Source organism: Pituophis catenifer, unplaced genomic scaffold (assembly GCF_029215685.1).
Source record: "Pituophis catenifer annectens isolate HBS135680 unplaced genomic scaffold, rPitCat1.0.hap2 SCAF_4, whole genome shotgun sequence".
In the NCBI taxonomy this organism is placed as follows: Eukaryota; Metazoa; Chordata; class Lepidosauria; order Squamata; family Colubridae; genus Pituophis; species Pituophis catenifer.
Genome location: NW_027256884.1, coordinates 115,675,011 through 115,697,518, shown reverse-complemented (window position 1 = coordinate 115,697,518; position 22,508 = coordinate 115,675,011). Strand labels below are relative to the sequence as shown.

Here is a 22,508-nt window from a genome sequence, read left to right as displayed (position 1 = left end):
CCTTTTCAGGAGTGGGCTTCAAAAAATTTAGCAAGGGTTTCTCTGTCTGGTTGCTGGGTGGGCGTGGCCATGGTGGGCATGGCCTAGTCGGCCTCTTGCACCACGGCGGGGGGGGGCGTTTTGCCCTCCCTGAGCTCCAGAGGCTTTTCTCAAGTCTCCGGGAGAGTGAAAATGGCCTCCCCAGGCTCCAGAGGCCCTCTGGAGGCCAGAAATGGGCCCGTTTCCAGCCTTCCCGAACTTCCAGTAGGCCTGTTTTTTGCCCTCCCTGGGCCTCTGCGCGTGCCCTGCACTTACCTATATCCAAAACAGGCTGCATGGGGACTCCTGGGAAGGGAGGGGCAGGGTGGGCAGGGCCGGCCAGGAGTGGGGGTTCTGGGGGTTCTCCGAACTACATAGAATCTTAGCTAGAGGTTCTCCCAAACCCCTGTGAACCCCCAGTAGCCCACCCCTGGGCCTTTTCCCCAGGGCAGGTAGTCCTCACTTAATGACCCCAGCAGGGACCAGCAACTTGTTTGTTAAGCAAAGTGGTCACTAAGTGAACCCACCACTGTGCTTATGATCTTACTTCAACTTTCCTTTGCTCTACAGACCTGCAAAGTCCATAAATGCAAGGGTCGGTCCCAAACGTGTTCATCTCTGTCCTAACTACGAACAGTTGCTTAAAGAGGGCTAGCTGTATTCTTCTCTTATCTCTAAAAAACAAAAGTTTAACCTCAGTCTGAACGTTATCTTTGCATAGTCAGATATTTAACCATGTTGAGGATTATTCCCCCATTTTCATCATTCACTAGAAAAGTAAAAAAGCATCTCTCATCCGGCCCTATGGTTTACTACCTTTGCTGATTTACTACAATTGCATGTGCAATTATGTTCCTTTTCATATCCTTTCTTTTAAAGTAAAGCTGATATTTTAAATTTGCAGGTCTGCATTTCTGCTGACTGTTCTAAAGAAAAGTTGATCAGCAGTAGCAAAGGAGGGGAATTGGAATTATCGTGCTTATAGCTTTCCAATCTGGTAATGGCATGCTAATACAGTAAGTCATTGATGCATTCAGCAGTGCAGTAAAATATCACAAATGCATTTATGGTGGAAATATAATTACATTGTCCTGAAGAGTGCAATTGCAAAATAATGCAGTGTGCAAAGTGCCTCAAATCTTTCAATAAATCGTTACGCTAAAATGTTATGCATATTAGACCAGGAAGTGCAATTAGACAGCCTAATTTCTGGATGTTGATGACGTTATCCTCTTATCTGAAGTATGTTCTCCTGATCTTCATTGACACAGATTTAATTTTAACTGGCTTGTTATCAACTTTCCAGGTGTCCCACTGGATACCCGATATCAGCAATTTCCTTGTGAATCGGTGGACACCGTTAAGATTGGCAAGACCGCATTGGTTAAACCACCAGCCTGTCTTCTCACTAAAGTTGCTGCAGCTCTTAATAGGCGGTTCTTGGAGAGAGCAGGCTGGATTGCAACCATCGTTATCCACATCAAAGGTACTGAAAGGTAATGTATCCTGGTTATCTTCTTTTCTGTATCCCCGAAATGCATCACCTAAGCAGGAACAAACAAATAAAGAGGGAACAATGGTCATCAAAGATCATTCAGTTTGCTTCTTCTATGAGTATTTGGAATTAATGAGAGCCTTAGTCATTCGCAAATCGGACACTCGGGAGCAGGGATGTCAAACTTGATTTCATTGAGGGCCTCTTCAGGGTTGTGTTTGACCTCGGGGGGACCAGGGCAGTGGTGAAATCCAATTTTTTTTCTACCGGTTCTGTGGGCGTGGCTTGGTGGGGGTGGCTTGGTGGGCATGGCAGTGCAAAATCTCCATTCCCACCCCACTTCAGGGGAAGGATACTGCAAAATCTCCATTCCCACCCACTCCAGGGGAAGGATACTGCAAAATCCCCATTCCCACCCCACTCTGGGGCCAGCCAGAGGTGGTATTTGCTGGTTCTCTGAACTACTCAAAATTTCTGCTACTGATTCTCCGGACTACTCAAAATTTCCACTACCGGTTCTCCAGAACCTGCTGGATTTCACCCCTGGATCGGGGTGTGTAGCCGGGGTGTGTGACCGGGGTGTATGGCCAGGGGGCATGGTTAGCTCAATGTCACTCCTGCCTCTGGTGGTCTGAGCACTCTGCCAGCAAAATCAGAGCTCGGGAGGGCCACCTGTGGGCCAGATCTAAGCACCCCATGGGCCAGATTTGGCCCGCAGACTTTGAGTTTCCTGCTCAGAAGAATAAAAAGAGTCTTTATTAATTGCTGTGACAAATAAGCTACAAGAACAACTCAGAAGTTATGCAACCAAAGGTTCTTTCCCCATTGCGGAGTTGAACTGCTCGCCAACCATATAGAGCATTATCCTGCTACCGTTGAGTCAGAAGAAAGCTACCAGCATGAATGTCCTCGTTGCCAAATCCTATCCTGCCTCTATTTCCTCTCTTCCCAGTGACTGGTCATCCAGGGACTTGGTTTCCCTTCAAGGGAATTAATGAGAAAATCAGATTTACACATTCTCACTCTTTCCTTGAAGACTTGTACAGCTAAGGATATCAGGCTGCTTCTCTACAGGCTGAGCACAAGATGAAGGCAACATTGTAAGGACGTGGAAGAAAATATGCCAGGACATATTGTGCCATATTAGGCGCAGGTTTAAGACATTTCTTCACAACAGAAAGGAAAGCAAGTGTTGTGGGCTGCCAGTGGATCTGGCAGCAGATTCAGACAGTGAGGAGGTTGGGGAGGAACATGGGCCAGTCCTGGAGTCTGGGGAAGGCTCTCATGAGGGCTCTGCATCGGAGGCAGAGAGGGGGCCAGAGCCGTATGCCAGTTATCAGCTGCCTTTGGAGTCAGACATCAGTGAGGCAGATGAACAGCTGGAGCCTTTTCCCAGTGTGCGCATGCACAGAGTTGCCAGATGAAGGGAACAGCTAAAGAGCAAGGGTCAACTTGGGAGTAAGGCCACAGGTGGACAATGAATGGGCCCTCCTAGAGGGAATAAAAGAGGAGCGAAAGGGGAGTGGAGTTTGCAGGAGACAATTAGTTCATTACTACATTCTTGCCAAGTATTGTGGCGTCTGAAAGATATCAGCCTGGCCACTTTCCAAGCCTGATAAAGGTTGGTAATTGTGAACTATCTTGAAAAACTGTGGGAGAAGAAAGACTTTGCTGGAGAGGAATTCACTGTAAATTAAATAAAAGGGGTTTATTGGAACAAGGACTCGGCTTCGTGCTGCTGGGGGAGCCTAGGTCAGAACAGCAAATGCAGGTGAATTTGGGGATGTTGGATGGCCTCTCTCTCTTTCTTTTTCTCATCAACACACAAACGTACCATATCCATATAATGTATCATGCACTGCGTTTGAAGACCACTGGGAGCTTCAATTGGTCCAGAATGCAGCGGTGTGGGCAGTGATGAGCACGCCTGGGGATATCCATATAACACCTCTGCTTTGCACACTACAATGGTTGCCAGTTTGCTTCTGGGTGCAATTCAAGGTGTTGTTTGCTATACTTCTAAAGAGAGGGCTTGAGGGACCACCTGTTCCCATAATATCTGCCTGGCCAATCCAGTCTGGTAGGGTTAGTGCACTCTGGCTTCCTTCAATTAAACAATAACATCAGGACCATGGGTGGGCTTCAAAAATTTTAGCAAGGGGTTCTCTGCCCAGTTGCTAGGTGGGCCTGGCCATGGTGGACGTGGCCTAGCTGGCCTCCTGCACCATGGCGGCGGGAGGGGGGGTTTCTTCGAGCCTCTGGGAGGGCAAAAATGGCCTTCCCAGGCTCTGGAAGCCCTTTCTGAACTTCCGGTAGGCCCATTGTTCACCCTCCCCAAGCCGGCATGCATGCCCTGCACTTACCTGCATCCAAAACGGGCCGTGTGGGGACTCCTGGGAGAGGCGGGGCAGTGTAGGCGCAGCCAACCAGGAGTGGGATTTGGGGGTTCTCCAAACTGCACAGAATCTTAGCTAGAGGTTCTCCCAAACCCCAGCAGCCCACCCCCTGATCAGGACCCCAGAAGCGGGCCTTCTCTGTAGCAGCTCCTGCCCTCTGGAATGAGGTTCCTTCCCCTGAGATTCAAAGAAACACCTAACCCATCCCATCATACTAGTCCTCTGAAAGCCCCTGAAGACCTCTGGCTCTTGAAGATTTGAAAGCACTAAAAAAGTTTTTTAAAAAAAAAACGACAACGATTGGAAGGTGAACAATTTTGCAGATTGCAGCAGGGAATCACGAGCCAAAACCCACCTTCTCCAATGACAGCAACTTGATTTAATTTTAGCCATTTACTTATAGCTGATAAGAATAATTCATTCTGCAAATGGCCCATGGACTTTTTTTTGTCAAAGAGCCTAAAACCAGATGCCATTTTGGCCACTGTAACATAAAGAGTTGGGTTGAAAAGGACCTGGGTGTATTCTTTCTTTGTGATTTGGTTCTGGACTAGCCAGCGCAGCTACAGACAATATTTCCCCGTATTGTAGAAACTTGCTTTCAAAAACCGACTGTTTGGGCCTCCAAATCTTACCAGCGTTTCCAGAATAACGTCCTAGATGTATTTTGAAGGAGCACACTTCATCCTCTAGCCAAAAGCTGTCATACGATGCATAGGCATACATGTCATCTTCAGACTCCAAGTCTATATAAAGCATGAAACTGGTTTCTTTCTGGTTTGCTATGTGGAAAATCTTTCGAAGACCGAGCCAAAATTCCCCTATTCAAAAAAACAGAATATAGAATTGAAAAATCCTTATGCCTTGCCCATGTTCTCACAGCTTTCTCTGAAACTAACTGTTGTGGCCTGTCAGCTGCCAACCCCTCCAGCAGCTGATCCTGGTGGGAAATATGGAGAAATTCTTTTATATCTGTATGGTCAATTTTCCATTTCCCAAATCAATGTCCCATTCAGCATCATCAACTCTAGTTTCATAAAGGTAGTCTTCACTTTACTACCAGTCTCTTAGTGCTCAAGATTCCAATGAACCCCCCAAAACCTACTTATGATCCAGTTTCAAAATCTGACATCATCCCCCCCACCCTCCATGGACCATGGCTTGCAGAAACATGGATTCCCCTAAGCATTTTCAATCATTTAACACCAGTTCATAAGGGGATCTCACTATTTAAACTTTCCATGTACAGCTCTCTGGTGTTAGAAGAAAAGCAGGCCTCGTTCTTGTTCTCCCATCTGATATTGGGATTCTTCAGAATTTCCTGACTTGACCTTTCAGATCATTCTAAGACGGTAATGGCTAACCTTTTTCTCGTTGTGTGCCAAAAGCGCAAGCACGTGCGTGCCAGCACCCATAATGCAATGCATCCCCCTGCCTGCGCATATGCGCACAAGTCCCCCACTCTACCCATCGCATATGCACAACCTCCCCGCCCCCTGTTTTTGGCCTAGCAGCCCTCCCTGAAGCCTCCTGGGCCCAAAAACGGGCCATTGGGGGTGCACTGTACCCCCCACACTCCCCCGCCCCCGCACATGTGCATGTGACCACCCTTGCGCATGCGCATGCATCTCCCACATGTGCCTCACCCCCACACATGTCAAAAATCAGCTGGCTGGTGGGAGGCGCACACGCGCATGAGCGATAAAGCTGAGCTGGGCGACGGCTCGCTTGCCTGCAGAGACGGCTCTGCATGCCAGCTGTGGCACATGTGCCATAGGTTCACCATCACAGTTCTAAGATATCTCCTCTAGTATCATTTGAAGATGAAGATGGCTGCAGTTGTCGTGAATCTTTTACATCTAAGACCACAGAAGTTTGTAAACTAAACGTTTATTGTAATTGTCTGCTGTTTTGACCCATACATTAGGACAGTGAGCTACATTTGAGTAACTAGGAAGAGCTGTAGGATGAATAATAAATTGATACCTGAAAGGTCACCAAATCCATCCAAATATTCAGACCATGTCCTTTGAAACTCAACTGTTCCTTCAGTTCTCTTCTGAATCACTGTCCAGCCCCCTCCTCTAAAATCCATTTCACACAAAACCTAAAATGATTAAAGGCAGCAAAAGTATCCTGTCATGAGCCAATGTGATGCATCAGTTAAGATGTTGGGTTAGAGCAGAGGAAACCTAGGTTGACTGAGTGATTTGAGGCCAGTCTTTCTTTTTCCACCTGGCCTAAATCAGAGGTTGAGTAGCATGGGAATAAAATTAAGGATCCCCAATAAACCAACTGGTGGTCCCAGTGAAAACTTGCCTTATGGATCTAATGAATTATTAACAAGTTACAAATGCAGCATGTGGACTTTTCCCCCTGAATGAAACAAAACTAATTCTAATGTCCATATGGAATGTAAATATGTATGAAGTTGGATCTTATGTTTTGCAAGCAGCTGAGAATCAGTAAGAGTCTAGTAGCATATTCAGACTAACAAATTTTATCAGGAGTCATAAGCTTTTCTTTAAAAATAATAATAATACAATTTTATCTGCAATGTAAAAAAACCTGCAGACCCTGCAACTTCAAACAAAATATACAAGAGGGTTTTTTTTTTAAAAAAAATTAAAATTGTTAAAAGTGGCTATCTGATGGTATATTCTGCACAGTTTTGTCTGTTTAGAAAGGAATATTTTCTAAATATTTTAATGACCCATGGTTATTGGATCAGTAAATAATATGTGGTTGCGTCTTCAATTTTGAAAGCAGGCAAGGAAATTTTCATGGGTGTAAAATAATTCTTAACAATTTGGATCTGCACACAAAAGAAGGGCACCATAATTGTAAGTATTTTGTTGTTTGATGTCATATCCAGTGAGGGAAGGAGTGCTTTTTTTCCTGCTACATGTTCAGGAATATAATTTCTTTGGTGTTTAAACCAGGAGACCTAATTTTTTTGATACTTCTTAGTCTTGATCCAGGGGTGAAATCTATTTACCTTCCCTACCAGTTCAGAAGTGCATGCTCTGTGCACATCATGTGCGATTTTGGACCCTCTGCGCATGCGCAAAGCTTTCTGTGCATGTGCAGAGGGTCAAAAGGAGGTTACTTCCTGGTTAAAACCAGGAAGTAATGATGTCTGGGCAGGTGGGCGGAACCTCGTGCTGCTGTTGCTACCGGTTCTCCAAACCATGCACCCACCGCCACTACCAATTCGGCCAAACCGGTCCGAACCGGTAGCATTTCACCCCTGTTTTGATCCCTCTGAAACTTGAAATTTCATTCCTCATTTTACAGTATTATCTGTCATAACATGTTTTTCCATTGCTTTCTGATCTATATCCAAATTTACAACTAAATATTTCCATTTATTTGATGACTTCAATTTTTGTAGACACTGGTATTAATTTCTAAGAGTTGGGAAAAAGTTAACATTGGTTGAAACAATTTTTGTCATTTCTGAAAATATTCCAGTGTATGCTGAAACATTCCATGCTTTCTAAGTCATAGGGAAAAAATGAATTCATTGCTTTTGGGAAAAAAATGCAAATGATTTCAAAGTATGCCGGTTTTAAAATACAACTCCCCTTTCATATTTTCACAGAAATAAACCCAGTTTCTCCCAGAAAATATTGTATAGGACTGCAGCCTATATTTATTCATCTTATAATATTTTAAACTAAAGGTTCAATGTTTTACCTTTCAGTTTCATCGTTTGTTTCTTTATTTCCACATTTACATTTTCCTTTAATTCAAAAGAGTTCAAAATTTCGCTTTCAGGACTCTCCTTCCATTCATATCAAGGAGTACTTTTCTAAATTCTCTAACTTTTATGAGATCTTTTAAATGTTGAGCTGTTGATCATGCTGATCACAAATTGATCGATTGCATTCCAAAATATTAGAGCCATGGTGGAGCAGTGGTTAGAATGCAGTATTGCAGGCTAATTCTGCCAACTGCCAGCAGTTCAATCCTGACTGGCTCAAGGTTTATTCAGCCTTCCATCCTTCCAAGGTTGGTAAAATAAGAACCCAGATTTGGGGGGGGCAATATGCTGACTCTGTAAGAAGTGCTTACAGGGAGCTGTAGAGCACTACAAAGCGGTATATAAGTCTAAGTGCTATTGCTATTATTAAACTCTGAAAATATAACATTGGCTCACTTTTTATGCTGCGTTTTTTCTATGAAGTCTCCTGCAGAGTTTCATCGATGTGCTGAATTGAAAGCACATTTTCTTAGGTTTTTATTAGTCACTCATTTTGTAAGCAACAGTGTTGGGATAAACCCAAGAATGATGGGAGGTTAACAGCTTAGAACTCTGGAACTGTTTTATGTGCAGTTCTGTTCTGAGTCTATTTTGTCATAAAATCATGAAGTTTAGCTAAGGCTAAACATCTATCTAAGAAAATACTTTTTGTCCAGGAGCTTTCTATTGGTGGGCAGGTGAGCAAAGGGTGGGAAAGATGGGCTTATGATTCCAGATATCATGAGGTCCTATAGTTTTGATTTGTCAAAACTACAATTCTGTACAAAATAATTTTCCTCTTTTAGAGATTTCCCAAAATTTTGCCTAACTTTGCCATTGAATCTTATCCAAGCTTTATGACTAACCCTTTTTAAGCCTAGCCTGTCTAGCATTCTGTGAAGCCAGAACATTGGATTAATTGAATAGACCATGGTCAGGTTTCCTGTGGATAATCTGTCCTAAGGACAAAACATTCAAGCAAATAGTAAATAGGAAAAATCAATATTACCTCAAAGGGATAACTTGCTCCTTCTGGATGGATTATATATAAACCGCTTGGAGTTTTTGTAACTGATCCAATGGTATCTTTAATATCACTGCAATCTAAACCTACAGGACAGGACAACATTACAAAGGGATGTTTTAGTTAAATGAAAGATCCTTTTTCAGACCAGGGATCAGAGTTCAATATCTCAACTCTTGAACATGGAATTCCCTCTACAATAGATCTGAGAGATGTGGGGTAATTTTTTTTTTTTTTCACTGACAGGACTATTCTTTTGTCCCCAATTTAAAAGGATTCTGGCTAGTTATGATAGGTGGAAATCTTCAGAAGCCAAGAAGATCCTGCATTCAAGAAAGATTTTAATCTGGGTTTGTTTCCTTATAAAAAACAATGTTACGAAAGCTGTAGATCAGGCATCTCCAGCTTGCAGCCTACAGGGGGCATATGGCCCTGGACAGGTAGTAATGTGGCCCACAAGAGACTTTTAACATTATGTGCTTTTATATACATTAACTATATTATATATTTTATATGCAGCCCAAGACAATTCCTCTTCGCCCAGTGTGGCCCAGGCAAGCCAAAAGATTGGAAATGCCTGTTCTAGATGAAGGTCCCAGACTCTGTTATGGAAAAAGGAAGATAGGAAAGGGAAGGGAGACCTCACTTGCCTCTTTCTGCCCTAGGAATTGGGGCTGTCCATAGGTTCGAATAGATTTTGCGTGATTTTATCATTCCTGGGGTTAAGAGTAGAACTTGAAAGTTCATCTTGTGTGATGGAAAGTCAAGGGATGAATTTAGACTATCATTATCTCTTAGACTAGACTTCTTCCTAGGATGGTTGTTGTGCAGAACAAAATGGAGAGGAAAACTTGTACATGTTTCATTGAACACTGAAGGAAAGAAGGGAAGGGACGGGAAAGGAAGGGGAGCAGGGGTGGTATTCCCTTACTTTCTCTACCGGTTGGTTCACAAATGTGAGTGTGTGTGCATCCACACATGCGCCCGGCCTTCCGTGCATGCGCTTTGCTACTGTGCATGCCTTCCACGCATGTACCTGGCCTCAAAAACGTGCCTAAATACCATGACTTGGAGCCGGGGCGAGTGGGCAGACCCACCAGCGATTTCCGCTACCAGTTCGAGGGAGGGAGGGAGGGAGGGAGGGAGGGAGGGAGGGAGGGAGGAAGGAAGGAAGGAAGGAAGGAAGGAAGGAAGGAAGGAAGGTAGGTAGGTAGGTAGGTAGGTAGGTAGGTAGGTAGGTAGGTTTAAAGGAGGGCATCCTGCTTAGGTTTATCAGTTACTCCCATTTTGTTATTCTGTTTTCTTTCCTTTTTAAAGTGAAACAAAAGACTATTATGGGAAACTGGCTACAGTATTGTTTTAGCCCATTAACTGGTACAGTTCCCACTGATATCAGGACAAGCTTCAAACTTTTCAGATGTTCTGATAAATGTTATTTTATCAGAACATAACATAAACAAAATATAAGGTATGTTAGGGCAGTGATGGCAAACCGAGAGCCAAAAAGGTTGTGTGGAAATGTTGTACACGTGCATACTCATTACAGCCACGCTCCAGAAAAGCTGAACTTCCAGGTTCTAGCGCGCATGCACACTTGATGATCAGCTGGCCGGCGCGCATGTGCAAGCTGGTTTTTTGCACTGCCATGCACGTGAAGGGATCACGCTTCGGAAAAGCTGAACTTCCAGGTTCTGGAACACATGCGCACCCAACAATCAGCTGGCTGGCGTGCATGCGCACACTGGTTCTTGGCACTGCCACACACGTGATAGACAGCTGATAGTTGCACACGCATGCGCGCCAGAAACCTGGAAGACAAACAGGCAACACCGCACATGCCAGGCGACATGGCTTTGCATGCCACTTTGGGCATGCGTGCCATAGGTTCGCCATCACGGTCCTAGGCTATGGCTCAATCACATCAGATATACCGCCCCGAGTCCTTCAGGAGAGGGGGCGGTATAAATTTTTTAAAAAAATAAAAATAAAATAAATATCAAAGTTGCCAAAGGCTTCAGATAAATGTGCAAGACATAATTGGGAGTTCAAAGTAGGGGGCTGAAGCAGGTGATGGATACAATATTAATAATCATTTTACTCTGCTTCCTTTTCCAAAATTAGCTATAGGTGATTTGACCCGTAAATTTTCGTAGCATTCCAGATAGTGAGTAAGCATTTGTCACCTATTCAGAATGAAACAAGCAACCATCAAATTTCAAAAACGGTAATAAAAAAAAACATTGCATCGGATGTATCACTTTTATTGTAGAAACATGCTGTCTTATAGTTCAATACATATTTCAATAAATACTGTAAAATCTAAGCAGGAATTTTTTTAAAAAAAACTTTACCATGAGACTGGACTGCTCGATGGGGAAATACATCAATTGGTTTTCTGGACATGTCTGCATTTAATTGCATAACTCGGCTCATAAGTTCATTAATCTGCATAATCAAAAAAAGAAATGTTTAAAAATCTTCAACATGTGGGAGTACTCAATAGTATATTCCTTTGGTCATTGCTTTGTAATGCTAACACTGGATGTGAGCCCATTGAAATTAAATAATTCCTGTGCTGCAATTAATGTACTTGGAGGAAAACGCTATTGCACAAAAAGGGACTTAATTCTAAGCAATGCATTGTTATGGATTTGGCAGATTGGTTAAGGTGACCCCACCAAAAAAAAAAATAATTTTTCTGTAGTTCTTGAGCATAAAAAGTTAGTTCCAAGATTTTTAGAAGCTAAAAGTTTGAAATCAGTGCCTTAAGGCATTGTAATTTAGAGCTGTCTTTGCATTTCATTGGCTCGAGAAAATAGTAGAAAGGGAGGAATGTTCCAATCATTTGCACAGAAGTTGGCATGACCAGATACACAGATGTGGACCACAATCCAAGAAAATGCCATGAGAAACCAAAGGAGAATTGGTGCAAGAATTTCGGGGCTGTTTTCCAGTCATGAGCCCATCTTTATTCAAAGGAGAAAAAAAGATTTTTAAATATTCATGGGGCTCTATTGTTGGAGATAATACAAAAGATCCACAGATCACAGCGGTTTGCTAGATCTTTTTCCTGTTTTTCTGGCTGATCTTTTCCCCCACAGTTCATAGTATTTATGCAATTTGGCCAGGTGTGCAAGTTTTTTTGAAAATGAAAACATCTTGGGGAGGTAGCACGTCGGAATTGTGTCTGCAGCAGAGGCCCCCTGTTCACTGTAGTTCCTCTTTGTTCTGAGGGAAACTTCCCTTAGGAGTGTCGAACACAAGGCCCGCGATGTGGCTGGATCCAGCCTGTGGGGCTGTCCTGGAAAATGTAAGGGGCCAGCCCACATCACTTCAGCCCGGTCTATCCAATGCGGCTTCGTCCTGGTCTACCCAATGCAAAGAGGAAACATTGGGCCAGCATGGCTTCGGCCCGGTCTACCCAGTGCAAAGAGGAAATACACCCACCCAGTCAGCCACGCCCAGTGAGTGGCATCAAGCTGGCCACACCCACCCAGTTGGCCACACCCACCCCGTCGGCCACATCCACCTGAACCCCCAAGGTCAACCACAACCCTGATGTGGCCCTCAATGAAATTGAGTTTGACACCCCTGCCTTAGGAAGTTCCTTTGAGCCATGGTAGTGCAGTGGTTAAAATGCAGTATTACAAGCTAATTCTGCCGACTGCCAGCAGTTCAATTCTCACTGGCTCAAGGTTGATTCAGCTTTCCATCCTTCCAAGGTCGGTAAAATAAGGACCTAGATTATTGGGGGCAATAGGCTGACTCTGTAAACCACTTAGAGAGGGCAGGAAAGCATTGTGAAGCGGTATATAAGTCTAAATGCTATTGCTGTTGCCTCTAAAAGTTTTCTTTCACCCTGCTATGACAGCATGTACAAGAGTGGAGGTCTAAAAAGGACAACAGCAATGAACATGTTTCAAGACTTCCTTTTCTTTGTATCACTTCCTGTTCTACCTGAATCCTCATTACAGGTAGCCCTCGACTTACGACCGCTATGGAGCCCAAAATTTCTGATGCTAAGTGAGACAGTTGTCCAGTAAATTTTGTCCCATTTTACAACCTTTATTGCCCCAGTTGTTAAGTGAATCACTGCAGTTGCTAAGCTAATAACATGGTTGTCAGGTCAATCTGGCTTCCCCATTGACTTTGCTTGTTTAAAAAGGTAAAGGTTCACCTCGCACGTAAATGCTAGTCATTCCCAATTCTAGGGGGTGGTGTTCGTCTCTGTTTCAAAGCTGAAGAGCCAGCGCTGTCCGAAGACATCTCCATGGTCACTGTTACCTTCCCACCAAAGGTGTTCTCTATTTTTTTATTTGCATTTTTTACGTGCTTTCGAACTGCTAGGTTGGCAGAAGCCCCCAGGACACTGCAACCGTCATAAATATAAGTCAGTTGCCGAGGGTCTGAATTTTGATCACGGGACCATCCAGGCTGTTGCAACGGTTGTTAAGTTTAAAAAATGGTCACTTTTTTCAGTGACCTTGTAACTTTGAACCATCGCTAAATGAACAGTCATAAGTCGAGGACACCTGTATGTTGGCAATTTGGATTTTTTTTTTTTTAATTTATATGCCGCCCTTCTCCGGAGACTCAGGGCGGCTTACAATGCATTAAGCAATAGCCTTCATACTTTTGTATATTTATACAAAGTCAGCTTATTGCTCCCACAAACTGGGTCCTCATTTCACCTACCTTTGAAAGGATGGAAGGCTGAGTCAACCTTGAGCCTGGTGAGATTTGAACTTGCAGTAATTGCAAGCAGCAGTTGTTAATAACAGTGCTTTAGTCCACTGTACTACAGGCTCTTGCCTGTAGACAAGGCAAGCAAGTTTTAAAACTTGCTTGCCTTGTCCAACCATGAGAATCATGTCCCTTATGACTAGTCTTGGATTTTGGCATGCATTGACTCCCCAATCCCTCAATAACCTAAATTAAGCTGATTAAATGAATTACCCAGTGATGGGATTCAGCCAGTTCACACTTCGGGAGAACCGGTTGTTAACTTTCTGAGCAGTTTGATGAACTGGTTGTTGGAAGAAATAATTAGGGCAGAGAACCGGTTGTTAAATTATTTAAATCCCACCACTGGAATTACCCTTAATATTTGAGTCATATACAAGTCATATCTGTTCTTTAAAAAAATCAAAGTTTCTAACTATTTGCGGTCAAAGTGAAGAATTCTTAACAAATTTCAAGATTCTTATTTAGATTTCCAGTGATATAAAAGGCTTTTCATAGTCTTTCAAGGGTGGAGTTATGTTTTTTCAGACATTGTAAGACAGAACAATATTTTTTCCCCACAACAATATAAAGCTGTTTTCAGAGAAAGTGCCCACAGTATCTGTTAATTGTCAACAATTCAATTATATTATCATTGCCCAAAAAGAAATCCATTTAGCAAATATTGGCCATTACCTGATTGGAGAGATAATCTAGAGAAGACTGGTGATCATCCATCATATTCCGTATCATCTTCTTAGTACTTCTTGCATATTCAATGAGAGAATTCTGCAAATTCCCTTTAAACATATAGATTGCCAGCTATGTTAAAGTAATTAAAAGAATGCATTGTATAATTATAAGAGGTAATGTGGAACATTGTTTTCGGTTTTTCTTTTGCTAGCCATATGAAATGGGTTTGTTTGTGCAAAACCTTTTTAAACAGAATTTGATTTTTTTTAAAAAGGAGATGGGCTGTAATGAAACGTGGTAACTCAGCTCCAGAAAAAAATCATAACTACCGTTTTCTGACCATCTGTCAGAAATAGCAATAGCTTTTAGACTTATATACTGCTTCACAGTGCTTTTACAGCCCTCTGTAAGCGGTTTACAGAGTCAGCCTATTGCCGCCAACAATCTGGGTCCTCATTTTACCGACCTCGGAAGGATGGAAGGCTGAGTCAACCTGGTGAGATTCAAACTGTCAAATTCGAATATATAATAGATAGTATTGATTCAAATATATAATAGATACAGATAATATTGAGCTAACAAGCCAAATACTTTAGTATATGATTCTTGTAAATGTCTGTGATACTAGATGTAAAACATTTTGAAACAAATTAGAATTTCAACACAATGGTCTGGAAAAATGATATTTATTTCATCATCATGGAAAAAAAAAACTATTAACTGGCTTTCTCCAAAAAGATCAGTTCATAAGTAGTGTACTGCCAAATACCAATATGGGTGGGCCCTTGTTGAGAAATTTAGCATATATGGATAGAAACATATTGTGTGAGAGAAAGCAATATTTTATTTCTTAATGTAAAGAATTCCATACTGTGAGAAGTAATCTGTAGGAGGGTCCGTGACAATGATGGATATGGCATGTGTAAGAAAACAACAGTTGCTAATTGATGAAATTGAAATTTCACCATTTCACAAAGAGCGATATGTTATATACTCTATAATATAACTCTTTGTCAGAGATTTAAATTGATGGGTTGCAGATTCCTGAAATCCTACATATATATTATATATAGGTCGATTGGCCTCAAATAACAAATGACAAGAAAGAGTAGTTAAAATAAAAATATACATACGACACATATAGTGTTTTTCTTCCCTTAATAGTTTAGGTTGAGAATAAGAAGATGCCTCATTCTTTTTCTTCTCTAAATTGTCCGTGGAGAGATTTTTTGTTACTAGATTGGCGGGCTCTGCCGCTATAGTTGCTGTGGAATTGCCCTGTAACATTAAATCAAACAAAACTTAATTTCTTAAAAAATGTTCGCCATCACGGATATATACTCTGTGCTCTTTTGTTCTGAGTAGTTTCCTGTTTCCTGTTACTGTAATATAGTTGAGGAGTAAAACACATGGTGACTGCATTCTTTGTTTGCTGTGGTGGTGCTTTATCTAAACAGAATTTTAGACATAAGGACAGTGCCAATCATCCTGTCACATTTTCACCAGTGAACTACGAGCAAAACTAAGTCCCATTCTAATCTCAAGTGTACTCACTCTCTTCTATGCAAGCCAAGTTCTCTAATCTGTGATGTATTTTGCAAGCCAATATGATGTTTCATATTGCACTATGAAATAAAATTTAGTATATAAAACTAAGTACTATTGTTATTCATGCATCAAACTTGTAGGTGTATGCAGAATACTAACACATGCTTTGGATACAATTTGGCACCTTGGGCTGTGTTTGGGCTGCCATTCTCAGAATTCTCAGGCAACGTAGGTGTTGGGAAATTTCAAAAACTAAATTTGTAAGATCTGAAGAGAGTCAGTTTGATCTAGTGGTTAAGGCACCAGATTAGAAACCAAGAGAACATGAATTCTAGCCCTGCTTTAGGCATGAAAAATGGTTGGGTGACTTTGGATCCATCACTCTTTCTCAGCCCAACTAATCTTACAAGGTTACTTTTGTGGGAAAAAGAGGAGGAAGAAGGAGTATTAGGTATGTTTGCCACTTGAGTTATTTATAAAAATAATAAAGGGCTGGATTTAAAAAAATCTAAAGTAAAAAAGCTTAGAGAAAAAATTATTCTGGGATATAAACATACCTTTTTGGAAGTTTCTATATCAGACCTGAAATCAAATGTTCGTGATAACTATTTAAATATTTATTTTATTTTTAGAATAAAAGAAAAACAATATATTGAACTATTTTTTTTGAAACCCGGGAGAAAAAATGCTTTGGTTATTTAAATATTTCTACTGGGCCTTTTTATCCTCATAAACATATATCCCCTTAGAATAGTTCACAGTAAGTGATACTCATTGTAGAATTCTCCTTTGAAAGTAAAAACTAAATTTGTATTTGGAAAATTCTTAAATGCATTTAGTATTGATTGAAACTCCACTGAATACAATTGGATAGACTTCCACTAAATATCTGTGGAGTTCTCAATTATTATTTACTTTGTTGTTTCTATAGAAATTCATCATCATATCTTCAGCACATTCCCTAAAAGAATAACAAAATGTAATGGGCAGAGGCTGAAATTAGATATGTTATGGGATATATAAACCGAGAATAAACTAATTAAACCTTTCACCTAATCCTAATCCTTTGACAGGAAAAAAAATAGAATAATAATAATAAAAAAGAATTTCCAGAACTTTTAGTCACTTAAAACAGATAAAGTCCACACTTAAAAGCAAAGAGTAAATTGGTCTTTAAAATATCCAGAACTTCATTCAAATCCAGTTTGAATCTCCAGATAAAATTATAACAAACAAAAGGAATTACCCCCCAAAAACCCACAACTTCCCCCCTTTGTTAATATAAAGATGTGCAATAAAACAAGCACTTATCTCCAGATGCATCTAGGAACTAGACTAAAGATTGCAACACTCCCATATAATTTATCAAAAGAAATGCCTCCATGTTTTACTTTTATTAATGATCTGGTAACTTTTCCTGCCTTTGCAGAAGTTAATATCAAAATTCCTAGTAAATTGCAGCAAATTTCACAGAATCTACATCAAACAACAGGAAAAAGCAAGAACAGTTGCTGTTGCTAGTTGTTTCAATACAGTTTTAACCGAAATCTTTCAAAACAAATGAAGTGGTTTGGGGTGAAATAAACAATGCCACTTGAAATCAGGATTTGCTGTCAATGTTTCTATCATTTATCAAGGCAATACAACACAAACCTTACCATTGCAGAACATGGCTCGACACTATGAACTATCGAATCAGCCCAAATCAAAAATATAATATTTAGGAAGATCAGTAAGGTAGATCTATTAGGGTAGATCATGTCTGAGTTGGAAGAAAAAACATTTTTCAAACGGTTTCAAATTGCCTTGAAAAAAGGCTGTCTACTGGCCAATGATGTCTTGAATTAAGAATTCAGGAATGTGTTTAGCAGAAACTTTGGCCAAAAAGCCAACCCTTTCATGTCCAGACTTCACAACCTTATATAAATTTGATTTTAGGTAGTCCATACATAGTTTGTTCCTAAAGCCAATGATAAACTATAACATGATTTAATCTGCAGATGATTTTATCTTTAAGGTAACTATAACTAACTAAATCATAACCCTAACACAGAGTAGATCCTATTTGATCCATAGGTGAACTCATCTGACTGTGGTTTATTTTATTTTGGGATCAATGCCAAAAAATGGACAATAAAATCATTTGTTAAACAGAATTATCATGCCCACACTCAGCCAATTCATCTACAAAAGACTACTCCATGGAACAGACCAGAGGTGGGTTTCATATATTGTTACCACCAGTTCGTCACGTGTGCACCTTCTGCCCATGTGCCCGGCCTCGAAAACATGGCTAAATAAGACAGCATTGTGCCGGGGCGGGTCCATCCGTGATCGCCGCTACCGGTTTGCCCGAACCAGTGCAAACCGGTTGAATGTCATCTCTGGAACAGACTACTTTGAAAAATGTGGCTGTAAATCCCCACTCCCCAAAGAGTTGTTTGTTTGTTGGTCACATCTCTGTACTGTCATTCTCCCTCAGAGAGGGACTCTAGGTGGTGTAGAATAAGTGTTAAAGTATAAAACAGTGTATATAAAAGTTAAAATAAAAAATAAATAAGAGGAGGCAAGAAATTAAAATTAGTTAAAAGGCGAAGACAAAGAGTTATGCTATTTCATCTCACAATATATTTCTCTTCTTCGCACACAAAATGTAAAGTGTGGGAAATGGACAGAGAAGAAGGAAGAGAACAGAATATGTTGGTGTGGCAACGATTCATCTTTATGGCAATGGTGAAATCCAACTTTTTTTACTACCGGTTCTATGGGCGTGGCTTGGTGGGCATGATGTGGCTTGGTGGGCGTGGCAAGGGAAGGATACTGCAAAATCCCCATTCTCTCCCCACTTGGGCCATCCAGAGGTGGTACTTGCTGGTTCTCCGAACTGCTCAAAATTTCCGCTACTGGTTCTCCAGAACCTGTCAGAACCTGTTGGATTTCACCCCTCCTTTATGGTATCTTACAGTTTGCAGTAGGAGAAGGCAAATGTTGCTTTGGAGCTCAATGGGCTCCACAATGAACTGATTTATCTCAAGAACCTGGGTTCACATAACACATTATTAGGGGACTGGAGACTAAAACATATGAAGAATGGTTACAGGAACTGGGCATGGCTAGTGTAGTGAAGAGAAGGACCAGGGGAGACATGATAGCGGTGTTCCAATATTTAAGGGGTTGCCACAGAGCGGAAGAGGTCAAGATATTTTCCAAGGCACCTGAAGGCCAGACAAGGAATAATGGATGGAAACTGAACAAGGAGAGATTCAACCTGTAAATAAAGAGGAACTTTCTGACAGTGAGAACAATCAACCAATGGAACAGCTTGCCTTCATAAATTGTGGGAGTTTCATCACTGGAAGCTTTCAAGAAGAGACTGGATTGCCATCTGTCAAAAATGATGTAGGTTCTCCTGCTTGGGCGGGGGATTGGACTAGATGACCTACAAGGTCCCTTCCAACTCTGTTAAACTGTTAATCTATTAACATTGCAAACCATAACTGACCACACAGGATGTGCTGACAGAATAAATGGGATGCTCATTATCAACTTCATTTTAAGATGCCTCTGTCTCTCCATACTTCATGCTAAAATTAGGAAGTTAGAGGAAACATGGAAATAATAATAATTAAAAAAAAAACTGTGCTACTTGGAACATCATATATTTTAAGAAGATACTTGGTTGATACCTAGAATGCTCGCAGAAACCCGTATCAACCATTAGCACCAGTCACTCATATTTGTGACACATTTTTAAATGTTCAGTTGACTGAGTTTCATGTTTAATGAATAAAAGAGATAATACTAATAATCATCGTCATTTGGAACACAACACGCGAGATATCACAGTTGTCAAGGGCCGAAGCGTACAGTTTATTGACATTGCTGTACCAGGAGATGCCAGAGTCAAAGAAAAAGAACTGGAAAAAATCATGAAATATTGCGACCTGGCCATCAAAACTACAGGGCTATGGATAAAACATCTAACAGTGATACCCATTGTCATTGGGACACTGGGTACCATGTCCAAGAATTTTAAAAGGTACATCAACAAATTTGCACAGGAACTGCAAAAAACTGCGCTATTTGGAACATCGTACATCTTAAGAAAGTACTTGGTTGATACCTAGGACGCTGGCAGCAACCCATATCAACCATTAGCATCAGTCAATGGTATTTGTGATGCATTTTTGAATGTTCAGTTGACTGAGTTTCATTTTTAATGAATAAAGTAAATAAGAAGAAAGAGAAGGAGGAGGAGGAGGAGGAGGGGGGGAAGAAGAAGAGGAAGAGGAAGAGGAAGAAGAAGAAGAAGAAGAAGAAGAAGAAGAAGAAGAAGAAGAAGAAGAAGAAGAAGAAGAAGAAGAAGAAGAAGAAGAAGAAGAAGAAGAAGAAGAAGAAGAAGAAGAAGAAGAAGAAGAAGAAGAAACCATTTAGGCAATAAGAACCCCCCCTAATATATACCTAAAATGTGAAAGGGGTCTGTGGAGGATTATCAAAATACAGCATGTGTACATCCAATATGTCCATGAAGTTTCTGGAAGCTGAATTCAGTTGAAGGAAACTACTTTCATAAGAAGGAAGAGGCAAAAGAGATATCCAATATCCAAAATCTGTATTAAATGGGGAAGGAGGCATAAAACAATATATGCATTTAATAAATTATTATTATTATTATTATTAGTGGTGGTGGTGGTCGCATAATCGTCCAGATGTTCAGACTGGGTTCGGCATTTTTATCCATCTATTGAGTCCTTCCCAAGGACCTGGGATAGGAAGATGTTGTGATGATGTTAGAGGTATCATTGTAGGATATGAGCTGTTCGAAGTAAAGCTGTCTTTTGCAATTGACTGACAATAATTTTGTCAATGCCAATGGTGTTTGAGTGCTGTGTCAGATGTTTTGGGATTGTACCCAAGTAATTTACTCATTACTATTGGTACTATCTTTGCTTCGTTTTGCTGTGGACTACTTTGGTCTAGTGGTTAAGATGTGAACATTGACCAGAGAAATGTGAATTCTATGTTAGTCATGAATCCAGCTGGGTAACTTTGGACAAGTTTCCTTCTCCAGCCCTAGGAAGAAGGAATAATAAACCACATCCAAAAAAGCTTCCAAGAAAACTGCAGGGATTTGTTTTTGTACTCACAAGTAATCAAGACTGACTCAAGTGTACAAAGTAATAATATTGATCTTGTACACAACAGTCTAATAGAAAAGTCTATTAAAATTTGCATTACAGGGGAAGGTGTGTGGAGAAAACATACGAAATCATAGGATAGCTGTTCTTTTGATCACAGAGAATAATCTAAACTCCGCATAGTGAAAGATAATGACAGCTAATTTGGCACAGAGTTTAAGGCACTAGACTAAAAACTGGTAGACTCGCATTTTAGTTCCACTACACATAAAGCCAACTGGGTGACCTTGGGCCAGTCCTCTCTCTCAGCCTTTGGATGCAGGCAATGGCATCCACTTTAAAGATCTTGCCCAGGGGTGGGTTCTAAAATTTTTTATTACCGGTTCTGTGGGCACGGCTTATTTTGTAGGCGTGGCTTGATGGTCATGTGACAATTCTTTAGGATCTAGCAGAGGTACTGGTCTACCATGTTTTTAACTACTTGCAGAGCTGTACCAGTCTACCCATTTATTTTTGCAGGCACTGGTCTACTCATTTATTTTTGCAGGCACTGGTCTACTCAAGTATTTTTGCAGGCACTGGTCTACCCATTTATTTTTGCAGGCACTGGTCTACCACCAAACTGCCTTTTACCACTGATCAGCTGTAGGGCAGCCCTTTGAAGCCCCACGGCAAGAGTTTAAACAGTTTTTTTCCTTATAGCCTATCAGCTGGGACTCAGGAGGCAGCAATAGATTGGGGGTGGGGCCAAATAAAAGGTAAGAATAACACGGGGGTGAAGGTGGGCAGAACCAGTTCGGTGACGTCATATCGTCACCATTACTGGCTCGGCGGAACTGGGCTGAACCGGGAGGAGCCCACCACTGATCTTGCCAAAAAAAACCTTTGCAGACTTGTCCAGCCAAAAATCAAAAATTGACTTTTGAAGTCACCCTCCCCAAACACAGGTAGTCTTCAACTTGCGACTATAATTGAGCCCAAATTTTCTGTGGTTAAGCGAGACATTTGCTAAGTGAATTTTGCCCCCATTTTATGACCTTCCCTCACAGTTGTTAAGTGAATCACTGCAGGTGATAAATTAGTGACCAGGTTGTTAAGTGAATCGGGCTTCCCCATTGACTTTGCTTGTCAGAAGGTTTCTAAAGGGGATCCCCTGAACTCTGGACACAGCCTGACTAGGTGGCTCAGTGGCTAAGACACTAAGCTTGTCAATCAGAACTGTTGGTAGTTCGGCGGTTCAAATCCCTAGTTCAGGTCTCCTGTGTGAGCAGGAGGTTGGACTAGATGACTTCCAAGGTCCCTTTCCAACTGTCCAGAGGCCGCCTCTCTCTGAATATTGATCACATGATCATGGGGAATGCTGCAAAGCTTGTCATGGTGAAAAACTCCCTTTTTTCAGTGCCGTTGGGGCTTGGAACGGTCACTAAATGCACTGTTGTAGGTCAAGGACTACCCTGTCACCAGAGCATTGCTGAAGAGTGACAGACACCCCTAAAGGGGGAGGGGCGGGCGGGGGAGGGAGGGAAAAACGACACGAGGGAGGGGCCAGAACGAAAAAGCGCGCCTTCTTCCATTCAACGCCCCTTTCGGATGACGCAAGGAATTCTGGGAGTTGGAACCTCCCGAGAAAGCTCGGCTTGGGGAAGTCCCTTTTGCTTTTCCCTCCCTCCCTCCCTCCTTCTCCGAAGCTCCTCCCCTTCAGCGCCGGCCTCGGTTGCCGTGGCGACGA

The 22,508-nt window shown here is 41.5% G+C and overlaps 1 protein-coding gene across 1 annotated transcript; it reads right to left on the bottom strand.

Moving 5' to 3' along the window:
* Positions 1 to 1,251: 1,251 nt before the first annotated feature.
* On the bottom strand, positions 1,252 to 17,401 carry ANGPTL5 (angiopoietin like 5). Its single transcript, XM_070943985.1, has 8 exons — positions 17,300 to 17,401; positions 15,227 to 15,371; positions 14,097 to 14,200; positions 11,030 to 11,123; positions 8,664 to 8,764; positions 5,896 to 6,016; positions 4,545 to 4,730; positions 1,252 to 1,562 (listed from the first exon to the last, which is right to left on the bottom strand). The coding sequence occupies exons 1-8, from the start codon at positions 17,399 to 17,401 to the stop codon at positions 1,252 to 1,254; spliced, it is 1,164 nt and encodes a 387-aa protein (XP_070800086.1).
* Positions 17,402 to 22,508: the final 5,107 nt, after the last annotated feature.